This window comes from Protopterus annectens, chromosome 3.part1 (genome assembly GCF_019279795.1).
Source record: "Protopterus annectens isolate FY-2018-M chromosome 3.part1, PAN1.0, whole genome shotgun sequence".
Taxonomy (NCBI): domain Eukaryota; kingdom Metazoa; phylum Chordata; order Ceratodontiformes; family Protopteridae; genus Protopterus; species Protopterus annectens.
In genome coordinates, this window is record NC_056732.1 from 1,595,171,035 (window position 1) to 1,595,193,418 (window position 22,384).

The window sequence follows — 22,384 nt, forward strand, 5'->3', positions numbered from 1 at the left end:
TGCCGCATGGTCCGATGCAGAAGCAGTGTTGCAAGTGCCGTTCGGCGTTCTGAAATATTTCGAATTCGGAGTTTCAGACCGAAGTCAGAGTTGGTTAAGTACCGCGTTGGGGAATATTTTGTTTTTTTCTTGCCTCAGTGGTTTACCGGATGTCAGAAAAAGTAAATAACTGTATTTCTTGTGGGAAACAGATACCGCATAGGGATTACCACAATTTGTGTATACCTTGTTTGGGACCTGAGCACGACGTTGTTGGGTGTCGCTTTTGTGCTAGGTTCAATAAACGCACTATAAAGCGAAGGTTGGATTGTGCCAGGTTGGTCTTTGGGAAGCGGTGCAATTACAATATGCCGTCGGATGCTCCGCCGGCTTCCTCAAAGAAGCGCAAGGACAAGGCAGTTAAACCTAGGTTAGAGGAGTCGTCCAACCGGACGCCGGTTCTTTAGAGGCGCCAGTGGAACCGGTGGTTCTGACGGAGGCCTCTCAGGAGTCCCAGGGGAAACTTTGTTTTACAGGATGTGGCCTCCCAGGAGGCAGGTCAGGCTGTAGGGGCTTCTCAGATAACTGTACTCCCTCCCTTCCCAAGGTGTCTAGGCCCTCTCTTTCTGCTTCCAAGGCTTCTCCTAGAGGCAGGTCTAGTTTTGCTTCTGTGGGTGTCCCTCCTAGTTCTTCAGGTTCTGTGCCCAAGAAGCACATGCTTAAAATGGCAGAAGATTTAATTACTTTAATTAGAGGCTCTATGCCCCCTCCTGATAAGAGGCCTAGGATGGAGCCTGTGTTGGGGGATTATGAGCAGGCTTCAGATGTGTCTGAGTCTTCGGCTGAAGACTTGCAGGAGTATTCTCATTATTCTGATTCTGATGTGGATGATTCTACTCCTTCTGCTTCTCCTCCTGAGGATTTTTCTTTTCAGAGACCCTTCACTCCATGAGAGAGCATTTTAAATGGGAAGGTCAGGATTTCTCTGATTCCAGGAAAAGGCTTAGGGAATTTTTGTTTTTACCCCAGCATAGGCCTTTAGCTATACCTCCTGTTCTGAATGTGGTGGAAGATTTGTTTGCAGAGGCTTCTCTTAATCCTGATTCTTTGCCTCCTGCTCCTGTTAAACCGGATAGGTATTACAGGGTGCCTGAAGCTCATAAGTATCTTTTTAAGAGTCCTAGGGCGGACCCAGAAACTGTTAGCCAGGGGCCTAAGGGTGTTAAGGCTTCTGTTGTCAAGAATCCGGTTCCGGCAGATAGAGGCCAGGGCCTTGGATAGATGGGGAAAGAAAGTTTATACTTCTTCCACTCTAGCCATGAGAGCTTTGAATTGCCAGTTTCACATGTTGAAATATCAAAATTATCTCCTTTCACAGTTGAAATCTAAGGTTGATGCTTTGGCGGAAGGTATTGATTGTAAAGAGTTACAAGATTTAGTGCATGTTTCTGAACAGGTGGGTAAGCCTTCTTTGCAATGTGGTTTTGATGCTGTACAGGCCTCGTCTAGGGTGGCTGCTACTGGGTCAGTTCTTCGCAGGCATGCCTGGCTGAGGGATCAAAATTTATCTGACCATGTTAAAACTAGGATTTTGGATGCCCCTTTGCAATCTGATGTCTTGTTTGGTTCTCCTGTTGAGGCAGTTTTAAAGAAAATGGAAGACAAGGCTAAGTCTATGCAGACTGTTAAAGATTTTTTGCAGGTTCAGCCTCCAAAGTTTAGTAGAAATTGGCCTACTAAAGGGTGGACTATCCTTCTTATGATTCCCAGTCTAGGGGTAGATCTAGACGTGGCAGGGGCAGAGGTCAGGGCTCTTTCAGGCCTAGAACAGGGAGTTCTCCTGCACAGTCTTCGGGTGAGGGCAGGGGTCAGTCCTTTCGTAAACAGACCCAATGACCTACCTTTTCAGCTGCCAGAACCTTCTCGCCTGGCTGCACCTTTGGGAGGAAGATTGGCACTTTTCAAAGAAAATTGGAGTTTGATCACCCAAGACAGATGGGTACTGGATATCATACATCACGGTTACAGGTTTTATTTCCATACCTTGCCTCCTTTCAAAGGTATGCCAGACATTCCTCCTCAACAAAGAATAGAGGCTCACAAGCAAATTTCTCTGTTACTCCAAATAGGGGCCATACAGCCAGTTCCTATGCCAGAAAGGGGCCTAGGATTTTATTCTCGCCTGTTCCTAGTACCAAAGAAAGGGAACACGTGGAGACCAATTTTGGATTTGTCTATCCTCAACACTTATCTGGACATTCCCAAGTTCAAAATGTTGACGTTGCAGCAGCTTTTACCTCTGCTGGGCAAAGATCATTGGATGGTGACTTTGGATCTCAAGGAAGCTTACCTTCATGTTCCTATCAGACTAAGTTGCAGGAAATATCTGCGTTTGAGTTGGGACTTCTCACTATCAGTTCTCTGCATTGCCCTTTGGCTTATCTACTGCCCAGAGTGTTCACGAAAGTTCTGGCTCCAGTGATTGCTTTCTTCAGGCTAAAAGGAATACAGATCTATCCTTATTTGGACGACTGCCTGATTCTGGCTCAAGGAAGGGAAGAGCTTCTTCATCATTTGGAATATGTGATAGCAGTGCTAAGATGCCTGGGGTATTCTGTGAACGAAATAAAGTCCAGTCTAGTACCCTCTCAGGACATGTGCTTTCTGGGTGTGAGACTGAATACAGCATCCCAGATGGCCTTTTTAACCCCGGACAAACAAAAGTCTATCCCTTTACTTCCATCAACTATCTCATCAGTCCGGGCTGACTGCAAGGACAGTCCTTCAAGCCTTAGGGTTCATGGCATCTTGTATTCTGGTGCTTCCCAATGCCAAACTGCATATGAGGAAGCTACAATGGTATCTCAAAAATGTATGGACACAGCACTGCCAGGATCTGGACACTGTCATTCAAATAATACCTTGCATTCAAAAGGAATTTTTGTGGTGGGCTCAGGAATGTCACCTAAACAAGGGACTCTGTGACCCGGCCAGAGGCGAGTCAGATTTTAACGACGGATGCCTCAGACAAAGCTTGGGGAGCTCATCTAAATGGAAAGTGGATACAAGACAAGTGGCCTGCCAGACTACAACATCTACATATCAACACGAAGGAGGTGTTAGCAGTCCAGTTTGCATTAATAGCCTTCAAGGATTTACTTCTTCCAGGGCAGGTGTTGATTCTAACAGACAACACAACTGTCATGTGGTACATCAACAAGCAAGGGGGAACACATTCTTATCCTCTATGCAGGCAAGCAATGATTTTGTGGGAGACTGCTCTCAGTTTACAACTAAGTCTTCAGGCAAGGTTTCTGCCGGGAGCACAGAACTCCTTAGCAGATGTGTTAAGCAGACAAATCATGGATCCCCACGAGTGGAAACTGGATCTTCATGTATTTCAGAAATTGACAGTGTCCTGGGGAACTCCAGACATAGATCTGTTCGCTTCTCCACTAAACCACCAGCTGCCAAAGTTTTGCACAAAGCGGTTTCATCCCACAGCTTGGAAAGTGGATGCTCTTTCTTTCAGTTGGGAAAATCTTCATGTGTATGCCTTTCCACCTCTGCCTCTCCTCCCAAAGGTACTTCTGAAGGTCAGACAGGACAAGCCAAGGATGATTTTGATAGCTCCAGATTGGCCTCGACAGTACTGGTATCCATTACTGGGAAGTCTAGTACGGAAGCCTCCATGGACTCTGCCTTTGGTTCCACATCTGTTGTCCCAGGAGGACAGTCATTTGCTCAATGTCAAACTTCACTCTCTTCACCTAACAGCATGGCATATTCTGTTTTAAACCAGAGAGGGTCTCAACTTCCACAACAAGTTTTGAATGTGATTTTGGAAGCTAGAAGGCCTAGTACAAGGAAAGTGTACGCAGATAAATGGAAGAGATTTTTATTTTGGAGTGCAGCTAAGGATTTGGATGTTTCTGAGCCTGATTTAAGTGTGGCTCTTTAATATCTTACTGAGTTATTGGACAAAGGTTTGTCCTTCTCTTCTATTAAGATTCATGCTGCAGCAATTTCAGCTCACTACGATTGTGACCCACCATTGTTTTCTCATCCTTTGTTCAAGCAATTTCTTAGAGGGGCAAAGAATATAAGACCCCCAGAAGGGCTCCTACTCCTGCTTGGGATCTCAATTTTGTGTTGGAGAAACTCACTCTACAACCTTTTGAGCCTGCAGCTACTGCTGAGTTGAAATATTTGTCATGGAAGACTGCTATTTTGTTGGCCATGACCTATGCAAGAAGGGTTTCTGAATTGCAGGCCCTTATGGCAGTTGAGCCTTTCTTAATTTTCCATAAGGATAGGGTATCTTTACGTACTAATCCTTCCTTTATGCCTAAAGTGGTTTCTAGTGTGGCTTTAAACCAAACTATTCATTTGCCTACTTTTTATGCAAATCCCCAAACTAAAGGGGAAAAGATTTTGCACACTTCAGATGTACACAGGCAGTTGCGATATTATTTGGACAGAACTAAAGGGTTCAGACAATCTCAGCAGTTATTAGTTTCTTTTGCTTTGTGCTCTCAGGGCAAGCCTGTGTCAAAACAAACTATTTCTAAGTGGATTGGATTTTGCATTGCTTTCTGTTGTTCCCATCATGGCAAAGAGATTCCAGCTGGGATTAGGCCTCATTCCACTAGGGCTACTGCCACTTCAACAGCTTTTTTGAGGGGGGTGGCTACTAAGGACAGTGGTACCTAAAAAGCCTTTGTCAATACTTTCAAGACCTGGAAACTATCATACCAATGATGCCCTGTTTAAGGAAAGATTTTCTTTGGTGGGCAGCAGCATGCAACCACAAGGGACTTCTCTTCTCACAACCCCATGCTGCCCAGACCCTCACCACAGATGCTTCAGACTGTGCCTGGGGTGCATAGCTGGACGGTAGGTGCGTTCAGGGCCATTGGAGCCCAAATCAAATACATCTGCACATCAGCCAAAGAGAGCTGCTAGCTGTTCAGCCTGCCCTAACAGCTTTCAGACCCCTACTCTCCCCGGGGCCTCTACTGAACAAAACGGACAACACCACAGTGATGTGGTATATCAACAAGCAGGGAGGGACTCACTCTCTCTCTTATCCTCTCTGCAGGCAGGTTCCCCATGACCCTTTGGCACATGGCCTCAGCCATGCAACTACACCTGCTAGCGTGGTTCTTGTTAGGCTCCCTAAACTCTCTGGCAGACAACTTAAACAGAAACCTGCTAGAATACAGAACCTTCACCCTTGTAACCCAGAAATGGGGCAACCTGAAGGTGGACCTATTTGCCTCCCACTCCAGTCATCAGCTCAGCAAATTCTGCACCAGGGAACCTCACAGCAAGGCCTGGAAAGTGGATGCTCTATCCTTCCTGTGAATCTGTGTCTGCATTTCCCCCTCTACCACTCATTTCAAGGGTACTGCTCAAAATAAGGGAGGAAAAAAACGAGGGCAGTCCTGTTTGCCCCAGACTGGCCATGCCAGCACTGGTACCCACTCCTGTGCAGTCTGTCATGCCTGCCACCATGACACCTACCTCAAATCCCAACACTCCTGACCCAGAGGAATGGAGAATTCATGCATCCCCAATTGCAGATCCTCAACCTGGCAGCTTGGCTTTTTTCCCTGACCTCTCTTCAAGCTGCCAGCCTAAGCAACCAAGTCCTAGATGTTATACTTGAGGCCAGAAGCCCCAGCACTAGTAAATCCTATGCTGTCAAGTGGAAAAGGTTTTGCCTCTGGAATCAGGCTAAGGGAGCCAGAATGCCACAGCCGCCAATACCTCTCATCTTGGATTACCTAGCAGACCTACTACACAGGGGTCTATCCTTTTCTATTAAAATTCATGCCTCTGCCATCTCTGCTCATTACAGCAGAGCCACCTCTCTTCTCTCTCATCAAACTGCTCCTAAGAGGGCTAACAACTTAAGGCCAACCAGAAGAGCTCCTACCCCAGCTTGGGACCTTAACTTTGTGTTGGAAAAGCTCACCCTACCCCCATTTGAACCTGAAGCTTTAGCAGATTTAAAATTCCTCTCTTGGAAAATAGCCTTGCTTCTGGCCATCAATTCAGCTAGAAGAGTACGAGAGCTGCAAGCACTCATGGCTGTAGAGCCCTTCATCATTTTCCATGCTAGCAGGGTCTCCCTCAGGACCAACGCATCCTTCATGCCTAAAGTAGTGTCCAGTGTGGTTCTCAACCAATTCATTCCTTTGCCACTAACCTACAAAACAAGGGGGAAAGGATTCTGCACTCTAGATATGCACAGACAGCTCAGATTCTGTCTGGCATGGACTAAATCTTTTAGAAAAACTCGTAGATTGCTAGTCAGCTTCGGGGCAGAGGGCAAGGCCATATCCAAACAGTCTCCAAATGGATAGCACACTGCATCCATTTCGGCTACAAACAGCATGGGAAACTGCCCCCAAGGGGGTCAGGACACATTCCACCAGGGCAACCTCTGCAGCTTTTCTCAGAGGGGTCCCGACTAAGGACAATCCTGTAGACTGCCACATGGACATCTGTTCATACCTTCACCAAGAATTACCACCTGCCTATCTTTTCCAAATCCAGGGCAGACTTCACTACCGCAGTCTTGCAGGGTATCCCAACCAGTCCCGTCTTCTTGACTGCCTCCACCCTTTTCAGCTTTGGAAATCAACCCAAATGTGATGACTGCAACAGTGAAACACTAAACATAGTACACTTTTGTGTGTACACTACATAAATGTAGATGTTAGAGTGTAGTCACTGTTGCAGTCCTGGTCTCCCCCCCTCTCCCTCATAGGTTGGTACTAGGCTATCGGCCCTAGTACCTATACAAGCCTAGCCATAATTCCCTGGCTGTTTCTTCCCACAGTATTTACTTCCCTGGACCCCTGTCTAGCAGGGTGACTGATGTGATTCCCCGGGGTAAATTTCCCATCTCCCATCCAGTCATCAATGTTCTCTTTTGAAGAGGGCCAAAGAGCCGCTCTGCTTTGTGTATGGACAGTCTATTCCAGAGTCTGAGGAGTCTCTGGGTCTGGAACCTATCCCTCCAGCATGTTTTATTCATTGTGATGACAAGGCTTCTATCCCTGCAGCGTGTGTCTGAGGGATTGAGCTTTCTTTAAGTGTAGCATGTCCAACAGCTCTGGGTTTGACATGGTCTTGTATGTTGAGCAGAGATCGCCTCTGAGTAGATATGCAACAGAGTATAGGTCGAGTTTTTTAGACTGTCAGTATAGGCCATCTGCTTTAGGCCTATGATTCTTTTTTAGTGAGGTATTTCTGCAGCCTCTCTAGTTGTTGCAGATGTCTTGAGGTACATTCCAAACAGGGTGTTGTATTCTGTAATTGGTCTAATGAGGGATGAGTACAGTGGGACAATGATCTCCTTTTTTAGATGAAAAGCCCGTGGTGATGGTGTGCCACGATGTGGTTATCAAAGGTGAGACCACTGTCCACCTGTGTCCCCAAGTTTCATCACACTTGGTGTTGTGTACTGCCCCCTATGTGGTAATTACAGGTACATGTTGGGATAACTATATATTTTTTGGCATTGAGCTTGATCCCATGGCTCTGGCACCAAGCATCTGTTTCTGTAAGGCCCTTTTGTAGAGTATCCACATTTGGGGATTCAATAATGGCTCCCAGTTTGCAGTCCTCTGTGAACTTTGTTAGAGTCCCAGAGTGTTGGCCTATACTTCAGAGAAGTAAATGCCAAACGAGCGGTCCCAGGACTGAACCCTGAGGTACTCCACTTGTCTGAAGCTGGATTTGGAGTGTGCTACTTTTACAATATGGGTTCTGTCAGTAAGCCAGTTGACAACCCATAGTGTCGTAGGGATTAATACCCAGCATGGTAAGTTTATCTATGATTCCAGAGTGGGGGACTGTGTCCAAGGCCTTGGCGAGGTCCAGATAGGCTGTGTGGACAACCTTACCCTTTACCACGGCTCTGGAGACTGATTCAAAGAAGTCATTCAGGTTCAGGAGACAAGATCGGTCCTTCACAAACCCAAACTGCGTGGTGTCCAGTGTTTTGAAGGTTGCCAATGTCTTTAAGTTCCATGATGTGTTCCATGGCCTTGCAGATCTGGGTGGTAGTTCTGGGGATCCAAGGTAGCTCCCCCTTTGTGGAGTGGGATAACTGTAGGTGTGTGCCACTCAGTGGGCACAAGACCTGAGGTGAGGCTATGATTAAACATGAGGTGCCAGTTCATTTTGTAGTTCATGTAGTACACAGCCTGGGATGTCGTCTGGTCCCATGGATGCTATATTGTTAGCTTTGGAGAGTGCGTCTCTTTTTTTTTTTTTTTTTTTTTTTTTTAACCTGTGGCTGTTATTACTGGAATTTCTCAATCTTTCGGTATTGAGATGGGCCTTTTAGGGGGTGGGGGTGAAGTTGGCACTGAATCGATCTGCCAGGATATTGGCAATATCCTTGGGATCAGTATATTTAATGCCGTTCTTTTGTAGCTCAGAGCAGATCTGAGCATTGCCATTTAGATTCTTAACATATCTATAGAATGCCTTGTGGTTGTCCTGTAATCTTTGGCAATTTTATTTTCGTAACTAGTTTTGGAGGATTTTGAGGAATCTCTGCTTCTTACTGAGGTTAGTAAGGGAGTTTTTTTGCAACCTGGGAATTTCCTCTCTTTTTGCAACAGTTTCTTCCTTTTGTTGGCAAGGGACCACCAGATTGGCTTCCTTTTTTGGAGGAGAGTGTCTTGATTCTATTGGGGATCGCACGATTCATGCATGAGTGGATGTGCTCGTACAGTGCCTTTAGTGTAGGGTTCAGCAGTTGAACTTTCAGTTCCCGTCTGCATGGGTGTCATGAAGTTTGTCATTTCTGACGAGTAGCATGAAGTCAGCTTTGGAGAAGTTTTTTATGGAAGTTTCCTTACTGGGGGTGGGATGTGGATGTTAAGGGTGATTAGCTTATGGTCAGACCTGACCAACGGGGTGAAGCATTGAATTCCCATGTTGGAATGACCAGCTCTAGGATATTGGAGCCCATGGTGTGAGACTAAGTATTAGTTGTTCCTGGGCGTTGGAATTTATGAATTCCAAAAAACGTTAGTGCACTACTAGTTTTCCTAGTTAATGGCAGGTAGTTGAAATCGCCCAGTATTAGGGTGGTTGTATCTTAATATTTTCCAGTATGGGTCGAAAGGCGTAGTGAGAATCTTGGGGCATGGTGGGGGATCTGTGGCAAGCTACAGTTTGGATTGCAGTCTTACCTAGTGTTAGTTGCACCTGGAGAATTTCAGACACCGTATTGGGCAGCTAGCCTGGTGGTGTGAATCTGGACACTCCTCCACCTTTAGTGTTGGTCCTGGTCTGTCTCGCTCGCGTGCTTTCCCTTGCGCACATCCTTTTCAGTAGCTGTGGTAATCTCTAGTATGTTATAAATACTGCAACAGAAGGGAATAGTACAAATGTGTAAAATGTTACTGTAACAGTAGTGTCCCTCCATTGCAGTATTGAGCCTACTTCCAGCCCCCTTTTCTTTTGGGATCACTTTACTGCTAGAGGTTGGTTGGTTTTTGTTTACTTTATCTTCCGTTTTTTTTTTTTTTTTGTTTTCCTCTCTGGATGTGCATGTTCTTTTGCCTGGAGTTGCTGTAGTTCTGGGGCACTTGAAACAGTTCTAGTAGTAAAGGCTTTGGTGTATTAGCTAGACATGTGAGCTCTCCTGCCAAGGATAGCCTGATGTGGAGTACTGCAACAGTGCTGATAAATTTTTATACAACTGTAGTTTCTTGCTAACAAAGATGAGCAGTCTTCCTGCAGAGCACTAATGGTAAAATGCTTTAACTACTGTAGGGTAGGATGTAATGCATAATCTTACTTACGTTCGTGTTTTTGTTTAATGCTGTGACTTAGGTTTTGTGGCTTCCTGTCCAACACCTGACATGGTTTAACACCTTCAACTTGGAAGGGTAACACTTTAACGGTGATAAGATGGAAGAACAGGCACCTCCTAGAGCAGTTATTGGCCTTGGTAAGTCTTAAGTTAATTTCTTTAGGAAATGTAATTGGTTGCTTCGAGCAAAGGTAATTGATTTGAAGGGAGCCTGTCATATACGTTGACTTTTATGTATCTTTGGTATGTTATGGATTATTGTTGCATGTATCCCAATTCTGGAGGGTTACTGTGTTTTTTTTTTAGTAGTGGCAGAAAAGCTTGCCTTATTGTATAAATTGTCAACCTAAGACTTATGGTTGGCAGGTACACTTCCACCAAAGCCGCCCCCCCCCTTATGACTGGGTTCTTTGATACTAAGGGAGCTCGACTCCTTATCCCAAGACAAGTTATTTGGAAAAGTTGCCCTAAATTAACTTTCTATCAGATGTCGTCCCACTCATTTGATACGATCTCTCGTGTTGCAGGAACACTGAGATTGATTGGGAGCATATGATGATAGCCTTTGTCAAGGCCCAGAATTGTTGAGGTTTATTTAGGCAGTGATTCCTACCACAAGGCCAAGATTTGACACAGGCTCCACCACTTCTTTCCTTTTGTATTGGCATTGTTTGGATAAGCCTCTAATTGTTGCATTGGCATGCTTGATGCAGGTTAATCTGATTTTGCTGCCAATTTACTTGGGCAGTGGTAGGCTCCATGCCAGCCCCCTCAGCGCAGACAGTTAGTAGTTCCTTGGAGTCTGTCTCAACCCTTCGGTCTCAAGATTGTCTTGATTCTGTCAGGGCCATTCTCATTGCTGAGTTAGGCATTTGATCCCTCTCTGCTGAAAGTATCTGACATTGCTTTGACCTCAGATGTTTTTGCATAAAGGTGAGTCGCACCTTGATATCCTAAACACCAGCCATTTTGCCTTGGGTGTTGATTCCAACTAGCTTGAGTGTTACAGTGTAGGAAACTGCCCTTCATTCTGTTGTGCTTTTTACCTACACCGGTATTCCACCCTGTGGCATGAAGTCTGGATGCTTGGACATGACATTATATGTTCTCCTACAAGACAAGGGATCATGAAGGCTAGTACTGGTGGTCTGTAGCGTTTCTTCACTTTGTTCCATGATGCTCGAGCATGTCTCCCTAACCACAGAAAAAGTACAAGAGGAAGAGTGTGGACTTTAGTCCCCCTTGTGGAAGATCCTTTGCTTTCACTTTTAAATTTCTCAGAGTATTAAGTTTCCAATACCATGACATTAATGGACTCCATTCCGAAGTGAAAAATGAATTAAAGTAAGTATTGTTTCAGTCTAGTGCTCTTTGTAGCACACACAGTGTGCCCAGAATTGACTACTACTGCAGTTCATAGGGAGTTTACATGCATCAGTTAACATATCGAAGACTAAATTATTTTTTTGAAGCACATTCTTGTACTACTATTGGAACTGCTTGGGTGTCCTACTTCCACATTTCCCTCATTTCTACCTGGAAATCCTGGTATTTTATGACTGTCTGTACGCAAGAGACTGTAATCACTTTTTTTTTTTTTTCTTCTTCTTTTTTTTTTTTTCATGAACTAGTATATTTGATTTTCTCGCATCTGTTTTTTGAACTGTTGGTAATGGATGATCAGTGTCATGTAAACTTTGATCATTTTCTCTAATGCTTTGTGGCTAATGTTCCTAATGCCTGTATATTATGTTTGCAGAATCCCTAATGCAACAGTCTTGCCATATTATGTCTTTCAGTATACAGGTCTTCTGCCATAAGTGTATTGCACCCACCAACAAGATGTGACTGTTTCCAATTCTGTTTTACAAAACCTGCATTTGTCTTTCGCCGTGTTCAGTGGACTCGGTAAAACATGAACGAAGTCTACTATCCTGGGCCGCCAATATTAATCCTTTGTCTTTTGGTTTAAATTCCCCAACCATTCCTGTGTTAAATTTTGATCTACATGAGGTTGTTCCAGGAGATGTTCATTGTGTTTCACTACTGCAGTCATTACACTTGGGTTATCCTGCCGTCAGGCGGGCCCGCAGTCCACTTGAGTTCCAAAGTCTTGGTCCGGCATCGGTTGCTGTTGCTTCTTCCCCGACGTCAGTGAGTCTGGGGTATACAAGTAGCAGCCGACGCCATTTTCTTCAGTCTTTCTTGCCGCACGGTGCCAGAAGCAAAAGCAGTTAGCAAGTGCTGGTCGGCCGACTCCTGAGATTACGAATTTGATTTCAGAAACAGTCTTCAATAAAGCTAAGTACCCCGTTGGGGAAAATTTTTCTTGCCTCTGACAGATGTCAGAAAAAGTTAATTGTATTTCTTGTGGGAAGCAAATACCTCAAGGATTTTCATTCTTACTGTATTCCATGCCTAGGCCCAGATCACAGCGTCACTAGTTGTCGTTTTTTTGCTAGATTTAACAAACTCGCTATTAAACGTTGGTTTGATTTTTGCTCGCCATTACTTTGGGCGAAGGTTTAATTACACAATGCCGGATAAGGAAAGGCATCCGAGGCCCAAAACTGACTAAGCCTCTTCTAGGCCAGTCGCCGGTTTTCAGTGAGGTGCTTTCACAGCCCCTGACACCCGCTACCTCAGAACCACAGGCCGCATCAGACTCCCACGTGGAGGTGCCTAGGCCTCTGGAGCCTCAAGGTGTTGGGCCTACGGAGATTAATCCTTCAGATGGGTCCGGAGCCGCTGAGCAGGCACCGGCTTCCGAGGAAGTTTTCAGGCCTACTCAACTTACCATTACTACTACAGCCAAGATTAAGCCTGTACAGCCAAGACTAAGCCTACACTAAAGACAAAGAAGCAGGTAAAGCATTCACTTGGACAGGCCTCCATGCCTAAAAAACAGATGCTCAAGATGGCCAAAAACTTTAACTCTGATCAGGGGTTCCCATCCCCCTCCTGATAAAAGGCCTAGGCAGGATACAGACTGATACCTCTGATCAGGTTTTGATGTATTCTGATTCCTCTTCAGACCAGGGATATTCTTTACACCCTATGAGGATTCTGATGCTGAAGAATCCATTCATTCAGCCTCTCCTCCTGAGGATTACTCTTTTGGGGAAACTTTACATACCTTGAGGGAGCATTTCCTTTGGGAGGGCCAGGATTACTCAGAATCCTAGAAAAGGCTCAGACTTTTCTTTTGCTACCTCAGCACAGGCCCCTTGCTATTCCGCCAGTGTTGGACATTGTGGATGATGTGTTCTCTGAATCTAGTTTAAACCCCGATTCTTTATCCCCAGCTCCAGTCGAGCCAGACAGATACTACAGAGTCCCTGACTCTCACAAATAAAAAAAATAAAAACCCTGTTGCAGACCCAGAAACCATTTCCCAGGGTCCCAAAGGGGTTAAGGCTTCCACTGCTAAGAATCCAGTTCTCTCTGATAGATGGGGAAAGAAAGTTTACACCTCTGCAACTTTAGCAGTGAGAGCTCTGAATTGCCAGTTTCACATGCTTAAGTATCAACAATATCTACTGTCTCAATTAAAACAGAAAATGAGTATAAATGCAGAACAACCTGACTATAAGGAAATGCAGGATTTATTGCATGCAGCTGAACAAGTGGGAAAGCATACTTTGCAATGTGGTTTTGATTCATTAGAAGCTTCTTGTAGAGCAGCAGTTGCAGGATCTGTGATTCGAAGGCATGTGTGGTTAAAAGAACAAAGTTTACCAGATCATGTTGAGGCAAAATTATTGGATGCTCCTTTGCAGCAAGATAATTTATTTGGTATTAAGGCAGAAGAGATATTAAAGAAAATGGAGGATAAGGCAAAATCTATGCAAATGGTAAAGGATTTCTTACAGGTGCAGCCACCACGATTTAGCAGATCTCAGCCAGAAGGTTCTTACAGACTACGACAGTGGGGTGCTTCAAACCCAAAACAAGGTGAGGATAAGTCACAACCTTACAGGAAACTGTCCCAATGACTTTCCCCTTCCAATGCCAAACTCTTTCCTTTTGGCAGCTCCCTTAGGGGGGAAACTAGCACTTTTTTCTCAAAACTGGCAAGCAATCACCCAAGACAAATGGGTACTGAATATTGTGTCTCAAGGTTACAGGTTCCACTTTCACACTTTTTTCCAAGGCTAAAAGGAATGCCAGACCTGCCACAAAATCAATGGGCAGAGGCGCAAAAACAAATAACAGCTCTCATGGACATGAGAGCTATTCGAAAAGTACCACAGCAGGAAAAAGGACAAGGATTTTACTCAACTCTTCGTGGTACCCAGAAAGGACAAAGCCTGGAGAACCCATTCTGGACCTTTCCATTCTAAATACTTACCTGGATGTTCTGAAATTCAAAATACTGACACTACAACAGCTCCTTCCCATGTTTGGCAAGAAAGCTTGGCTTGTTACTTGGGACCTCAGAGACATACCTGCATGTCCCTCAGACAAAATTGCAGAAGTTGCCTCAGATTCATAGCTGGTTCAATGCTCTACCAATTCTCTGCACTGCCCTTTGGCTTATCTACTGCGCCCAGGGTCTTTACCAAGTGCCTGGCACCAGTAATTGCGTTTTGCAGAAAAAAAGGAATTCAGATATATCCATATCTGGACGACTGCCTGATTCAAGCAGAGAGCAAGGACATTCTTCTACAGTATCTGGCGTTTGTAAAAAGATTAAGTTGCCTAGGGTACACAGTAAACGAAAAGAAATCAAAACTAGTGCCCTCACAAGAGATAATATTCCTGGGTGCCAGCTTAAATACAATGGCCCAGATGGCTTATCTCACGCCAGACAGACAACTGACTCAGTATTTTCAATTGATGGCAACAAAGTCCCAACTCCCTGCAAGAAAAATTCTGCAGGCCTTGGGATTCATGGCATCCTGCATTCTGCTAATTCCATATGCAAGACTGCATATGAGGAAATTACAGTGGTACCTACAAAGTGTTTGGTCTCAACATTCTCACAGCTTTGAGACGGTAATATCTCTAATTCCCTGCCTACAACAGGAGTTTCGATGGTGGGCACAGGCATGTCACCTCAACAAGGGTCAGCCTTTCACTCCTCCCACAGCCAGGCAGACTATAACAGACGCCTCTGATTACGCCTGAGGGGCACACATGGCAGGAAAATGTATTCAGGGCAAATGGACCACAGAACAAATGCCTCTTCATCAATCAAAAAGAGATGTTGGCTGTACAAAATGCCCTAACAGCTTTCAAGGACCTTCTGTATCTAGGACAATTACTAAGGACAGACAACACCACAGTGATGTGGTACATAAACAAGCAAGGGGGCACTCATTCTTACCCCCTATGCACACAAGCCATGACCTTGTGGAACATGGCTATAACTTATCAAGTTCATCTGCAAGCACAATTCCTGCCAGGAAAGATAAATACTCTGGCAGACTAAGCAGAAACATCATGGATCCTCACGAGTGGAAATTTAAATCCACAAGTTTTCAGCATGATAATGCAAAAATGGGGGTGCCCGGACATAGATCTCTTTGCCTCCCCACTAAATTGTCAACTACAAAAATTCTGCACAAGGACTTCTCACACACAAGCATGGAAAGTGGATGTTCTTTCGTTCATTTGGAAAAGCCTAAGCGTTTATGCCTTCCCACCACTGCCTCTCCTTTCAAAGATACTCCTAAAAGCCAGACAAGACACACCACAGATGATTCTGATACCCAATTTTAAAGAACTTGGCTCAAGGACCACCTTGGATTTTGCCTCAACTTCCGCACCTTCTGACTCAACAAAACAATCAGATACTGCACAGTCGGCTCTAAACCTTAAACCTGGCTGCATTGCAGATTCTTTAGCCAAACACAACTTCTCTCTCTAAAGCTGTTATGGATGTCATTTTGGAGGCCAGGAGGCCTAGCACCAGGAAATCTTATTCAGAAAAGTGGAAGAGATTCTATGCCTGGAACCAGGCTCAAAACCTTGATCCTCTGGAACCAGGCTCAAATCCTTGATCCTCTGGTCCCTAACATTCCTCAGATACTACAATACTTGACTGAGATGCTGGACAAAGGACTACCCTTCTCATCCATTAAGATTCACGCTTCTGCCATCTCTGCTCATTACAACACAGCTCCTCCTATTTTTTTTCTCATCCTTTGCTAAAGCAGTACCTCAGAGGGACTAAAAACATAAGACCGCCCCGGAGAGCACCAACACCAACTTGGGACCTCAATTTCGTTTTGGAAAAGCTCACTTTGCCTCCTTTTGAACCAGCCAATTCAGCAGAGTTAAATATATATATCATGGAAAACTGCTCTGCTTCTGGCAATAACCTCCGCACGAAGAGTCTCAGAACTACAGGCGCTAATGGCAGTACAGCCTTTTATAATTTTCCACCAAGACAAGGTTTCTTTAAGAACAAACCCTTCCTTTATGCCTAAGGTGGTTTCCAGTGTGGCTCTTAACCAATCTATTCACTTGCCAACATTTTATCCAAATCCCCAAAATAAAGGGGGGAGACTTCTACATTCTTTGGACATACACAGGCAATTGCGCTTCTACTTGGACAAAACAAAGGCTTTCAGAAAATCTGAACAGTTGTTTGTATCATATGCTGCAGGATCACAGGGAAAGGCAATTTCAAAGTGGATAGGACACTGTATCCGGCTCTGCTACACACAAAATGGGAAACCTGTGCCTAGTAATATTAGACCACATTCCACCAGGGTAACTTCCACTGCCTTCCTTAGAAGTACCTACCAAAGATATTTCTTGGAAGCTGCAACTTGGAGTTCAGTGCACACCTTTACCAAGCATTACAGTTTGCCTCTCTATTCTAGATCCAGAGCTGGCTTTGCCACTGCAGTCCTGCAGGGCCTCATAGCCACACAAAATTCTCTATAGAGCCAGCCACCCAAACTCAGCTTTGGGATTCTACCAAAGTGTAATGACCAGCAGTGAAACACGATTTGTACCTACCATAAATGTAGATGTTAGTGTCTTCACTGCTGCAGTCCAGGTTACCCACCCCGCCAGCCCCTTTTTCTTATCTGGGACTAACCTATACTACATATGTGGTATATTTGCTGGTTAATGAAGGTTTTATTGTTACCTTTTTTGTATTGGCAATATGTATTGCCTACCATTTTTGGAGGCACTTGACATCTGGGGCAAGAAAAACTGAAGAAAATGGCGTCTGCTGCTACTTGTATACCCCTGGCACACTGACGTCAGGGAAGAGGCGACAGCATCCGACGCCGGACCAAGATTTAAGAACTCTGTCAGACCGCGGGCCCGCCTGACGGCAGGATAACGCAAGTGTAATAATTGCAGCAGTGAAGACACTAACATCTACATTTATGGTAGGTACAAAACTGTACTTTTTCTGTACTGGCTACTTGAGCATTTTCCACATTTGTCTATTGATCTGAACCATCAATTTGTATTCTTTTGGCATATTCAGTTGCTACCAGATTTCTATTCTCGCTTGACTCGTGCTTCTGCTAAACTAAGCAGGGAAGTAATCTTAGATTTGCTGTTTTAAATTTTTCACTGTGTCTGGATCTTGTGAGGTCAGCAGCTATGTATGCAGTCCTACGATTGCAGATCTGTACACGTAATCAGTTTCCTAGAGGCCCATACCTTCAGAATGGGGGATATATAGTCTTTGTATACACTGAATTCATTTGATAAGCACAAAGCATTTTTCTTTTCCTGTCTAACTGATCCAGTACCTTTTGGGGACAGTTGATCACCCCAAAACTAAGTTAAAACAGGAAGAGCAAATCTGTTTATAGCTTGTACTTTGTTCTAGATGTCAGGGCTGATCTTTGTGTTTCACTGTTGCAGTCATGACAGTTGGGATTTCCTGTCGTGAAAGCCTTTGGCCTGCCCAGCTACCAGAGAAACTTGTTTTGCCTCCCAGGCTGGCTGAACGCTTTAAGACGTCTGCACACTTGGGTATAAAGGGAACCAGCCTGTGTAATCCTCAAGTCTTTTGTTGCCACTGGACCCCGAAGCAGATGTCGGATGGGTCATGTCTGTCTGCACCAGAGAGACATTGTCATGGTAAAGAGTATCCTCTTGGGGAACTCCTTTTTTTATTTTTCTTTGACTCGTGTCAGATACAGTTAATTGTCTCTAGTGTGGTTAAAAAAATTCTACACAGACTTCCATACACTGACACCTGCTTAATCCCAGACCACAATGTCCATAACGGTCGTTTCTGTGCTAGGTTTAATGCTAGAACCTTTAGGAGTAGAGTGGAGTTTCCTGCTCATTTTCTGATGCAGGAATCTGAGCAGTCGTGTGCTATGGCATCTGCCAGTCATTCTGAGCATCTTGTTACATTAGATGCAAGAAGAAGAAATTAAAGGCTAGGTCCGCGAGCGACACTAACTCGCCCGCTGACTCTGCTGTTGAGGAAGGTGAGGCACTTTGGTTCAGCAACCCATGCCTCTGTTGAGACCTGTTTTGGAATCCGACATGCCTTTGGCTCCTTTGACTTCTACTGCTCATACCTTCCTTCATCTCCTCGATTAGGTCAGAGATCACTCAGCATGCCACTGCTTCCGACGAGAGACTGCTAACCAGCTTTCCAAGGCTTAGACCCACTCTGGTGCATCTGCAAGCCAAAGAGTTAGGCACCGGGTAAATGGACACTCCTAAGCCCAAGGCCAAACCCACATCAAGGAAAGGCTTTGTGGCAGAGCCTTCGCTTAGGCCTACCAGCTCCCAGTGTCAAGGACCTCAGCAAGATTTAATCAAATTTAACTGAAGACCTCAACATTGTAAGGTCCTGACTACTGGGGACATGATTCTGGGGAAAGGAAACCCCCCCCCCCAAAAAAAAAAAAAACTCTTCCCTGATCCACTGCTTTCAGGATGTCCTGCAGGTATACTGTTAAGGAGCATCATCATGTCTAAGACTTGCATATAAATATATTTAATTATGGCTAAATCTTCATTTAAAGATGTTAGCCAAACGGTTATTACTGCATTTGGCCTGGGGTTTTCCAATTAGAAGCTTTTGTTTCAGTATCTCTGGAAGATGCTTCATCCCATTTCCCTGTCCTGTACATTTGAACTCATTCTTTATTTTACAACTTGTATCTATTCAGCATCTTTGTTAGATTCCACAGGATGATCTTAGGATATTTCTGCAAAATGTCTGTGTCTAGTTTTTGGTGGTGGTTTTTTTTCAGTGTGCCTTATTTTTCAGTTCTCAAACTTTTTTGGGTCATCAGTAAATTGCTTATTTTGTACTTTTTATATTTGCAGTTTCTCATTTTTCTGCCTGTACTGTCTTTATTTGCAACGATGTATGATTGATCTGGTCTGTTACGATAACTGCTCAATGCTTTTATGTCTATTTTTGTTCTGTTCCCCTTTCTGTAATCTAACATGCGACACTTCTTGTCTTAATTACTTTGTAGTTTTTTCTAGTCGATACTTCCATGATAGCATTTCATTTCTCCCCTTCCTTTCCCTAACAGCCCTGTGTGTTTGTGGTATGATTTTGTCTGTCAGTTAGCTGCACAGTAATATGTCATGTTAGCTTCTTTCATATCGCATACATTTCTTTGAACAGTCTTTACTGTTTTCTCAAACGTCAGTGGTGCAGCAGTTAACGTTGCCTCACAGCAAGAGGTTCTTCGGTTCGTTTCTTGGCTGAGAACGCCTTCTGTGCAGAGTCTGCATGTCCTTCCTATGGTCAAATGAGATTTAAAGACTTACTGTAGGTGTGTGCCTTCTGTGAAGGTGGGGTGCCGAGCTGGCAACTCGACAGTGTAAAAATCGCTGTCTGTCGATCAGTCTGTGGACTGGTGATCTGCTGTGGCGACTCCCAACAGGAGAAGTCAAGACAATCATCAAACTTCTAACACTTTGGATCTTATTGACTTTCTATAACTTTTCATTGATGTTAACAGATTGCTAGATATCAAGTAAAGCAATTCTTCCCTTGGATCATTTCCTTCTAAACTAAGGGCACATTCTTTGTTCTCCGGTTCCTGCTGACATTCTACAGAAAGTTCCAGAACGCCTTCCTGTACCACATTGTCTTCAGCTTTATCTTGTGTCATTCATTGCTCTTTCATATGGGAGCTGACTGGCCAGTCACTCCAAACCATTGATTGCATCAGAGTTGCCACATTTTCCCGATATTCTTTGCGTTTCACTGTTGCAGTAATCACATTTGGGTTATCTTGCTGGCATCAGCCCTCAGTCGGCCTGATTTAACAGATTCTGCACTCACAGCTTCAAACCCTGAACTTGGCAGCCTGGCTAATTACCTAATCTCTCCGTTACCATCCCTCAGTAAGCAAGTGTTGGATGTCATTCTGGAGGCAAGGAGACCTAGTACTAGAAAATCCTATGCTGAAAAATGGAAGATTCTGTTCCTGGAACCACACTCAGGGGATGGGCACTGCAATGCCAAATTTACCTCAAATCCTTCAATGCTTAACTGAGATGCTTCACAAGGGCCTTTCCTTTTCCTCCATCAAAATTCATGCCTCAGCCATTTCAGCTCATTACAACACAGACCCATCCCTCTTCTCTCATCCACTGCTAAAACAGTTCCTCAGTGGGGCCAAAAACTTAAGACCACCCAGGAGAGCCCCTACTCCAGCCTGCAACCTTAACATTGTATTGGAAAAACTCACTCTACTTTCTTTTGAGCCAGCTGCAAATGCAGAGTTAAAATTCCTGTCTTGGAAAACAGCCTTCCTTTTAGCCATCACTTCAGCAAGAAGGATGTCTGAATTACAGGCCCTCATGGCAGTTGAGCCTTTAATCATTTTTCATGCGGACAGGGTGTCTGTCAGGACCAATCCCTCCATGCCCAAGGTGGTATCCAGTGTGGCCCTTAATCAGTCCATTCATTTTGCTAACCTTTTCTAATCCACAGAACAAGGGGGAGCAAATTCTGCACTCCTTAGATGTGCACAGACAACTTAGATTTTATTAGGACAGGACTAAACCTCTCAGGTAATCTGAACTGCTGGTTACATTTGTTGCAGGGGCAGAGGGGAAGGCCATTTCAAAGCAAAGCATTTCTAAATGGATAGGCCACTGCATTCATTTCTGCGAAGCACCATGGGGAACCTACCCTAGGGGATTAGACCACATTCAACCAGGGCTACATCTACCTCTACAGCCTTTCAGAGCTGTCCCTACCGGGGACAATCCTAGAAGCTGCTTCCTGGAGTTCTGTACATACCTTCAAGCATTGCCATTTGCCAATTTGCTCTAAATCCAGAGCTGGCTTTGCCACTGCAGTCTTGCAGGGCCTTAATAGCTGGTCCTAATGCTGTCTACCTCCTCCCATCCTTAGGTTTGGGAATCTACCCAAATGTGAGGACTGTAACAGTGAATACACTAACATAGTACAGTTGTGTACACTTACCATAAATGTAGATGTTAGTGTATTCACTGTTGCAGTCCTAGTTACCCTCTCTCTGGCCCCCTGGCTTCTATTGGCTATACCTCTATTCTTGCTTTCTATGTTTAAAGCTTTTTGGTGCATTTGCTTTTTTGTTGGAGGTGTAACCTTATGTATATATAATTGCTTCCCATTATGGGGGCACCTGACATCTGGGGCAAGAAACTGATGTAATGGCATCGGCTGCATGCTTTATACCCCTGACTACGTGACATGGAAGATGAGACCGCAACCGACACAAGACTTTGTTAATCAGGCCGACTGAGGGCTACTGCAGGCAAATAACCCAAATGTGATGACTGCAATAGTGAGTACACTAACATCTACGTTTATGGTAAGTGTACACAACCTGTACTTTTCTCCCCTTGTTGTGCAACTCCATCTGAACTTTTGTACTGGCAGGGGATGTTTGTTCTGATGGTGTTTCTCTCTCTCTCACACAGAGAGACCGAGAACATGCGTGCGCACACAGGCGTGCACGGACAGACTGGTGCGCGCAGACACATGGGTGCACGCAGACATCTTGCAATATAATAGCAGCTGTAAAATCTGGTTTGAAACCACTGTAGGTCCCACATAAAGCGCAATGAACCACTCCATCATTTTTGTAATGTAGCCCAAGTAGTGAGCATCTTTCACAGTCGTCCCTTTTGGCTGATCTTCAATGTTTGGATCAGCCATGAAAGACTTGTGTAAGAGGAAGGTGCAACACTGCCATAGGTGTAAGATTTGAGACTTCTCTTAAAACAATCAACCCTCCTTTTGGGGGGGTAGTGGCCCCTTCAATGGATGCATACACCAGTGGCCATGAAGCTCAACTTAATCAAGGATTGCTGGGGCTTTTATGGCAAACTGACATGATGTCCATGTAGGTTTGCCCAGCTCCCCACCTCAGGTGAGTGAAAAGAAATTGACTCGACTGCCACCAATGTGGATGGCTGTCACACAAGACAGTTCAGCAAGAAATATCCAGAAGGCTATACCATACCCTTTCCCAACATTTCTGAAGCCAACTATAGATGCTAGCAGACATTTTGTCCAGCAGCCCAAAGCAGCAGAATTATTTTTGGTAGTCTTACACAGGAGCCATCAAGGAGGTCCCACCAGATCCGTGTGGGTCG

The 22,384-nt window shown here is 44.6% G+C and overlaps 1 protein-coding gene across 1 annotated transcript in view; it reads left to right on the top strand.

The window, feature by feature from the left end:
- Positions 1-22,384, top strand: part of LOC122798569 (zinc finger protein 729-like) — a 920,500-nt gene that overhangs the window by 54,589 nt on the left and 843,527 nt on the right. Inside the window, exon 2 of the mRNA XM_044067626.1 lies at positions 9,847-9,964. Coding sequence (XP_043923561.1) covers positions 9,925-9,964 — 40 coding nt within the window. The 5' untranslated portion in view covers positions 9,847-9,924. The remainder of the gene's footprint in view (positions 1-9,846; positions 9,965-22,384) is intronic.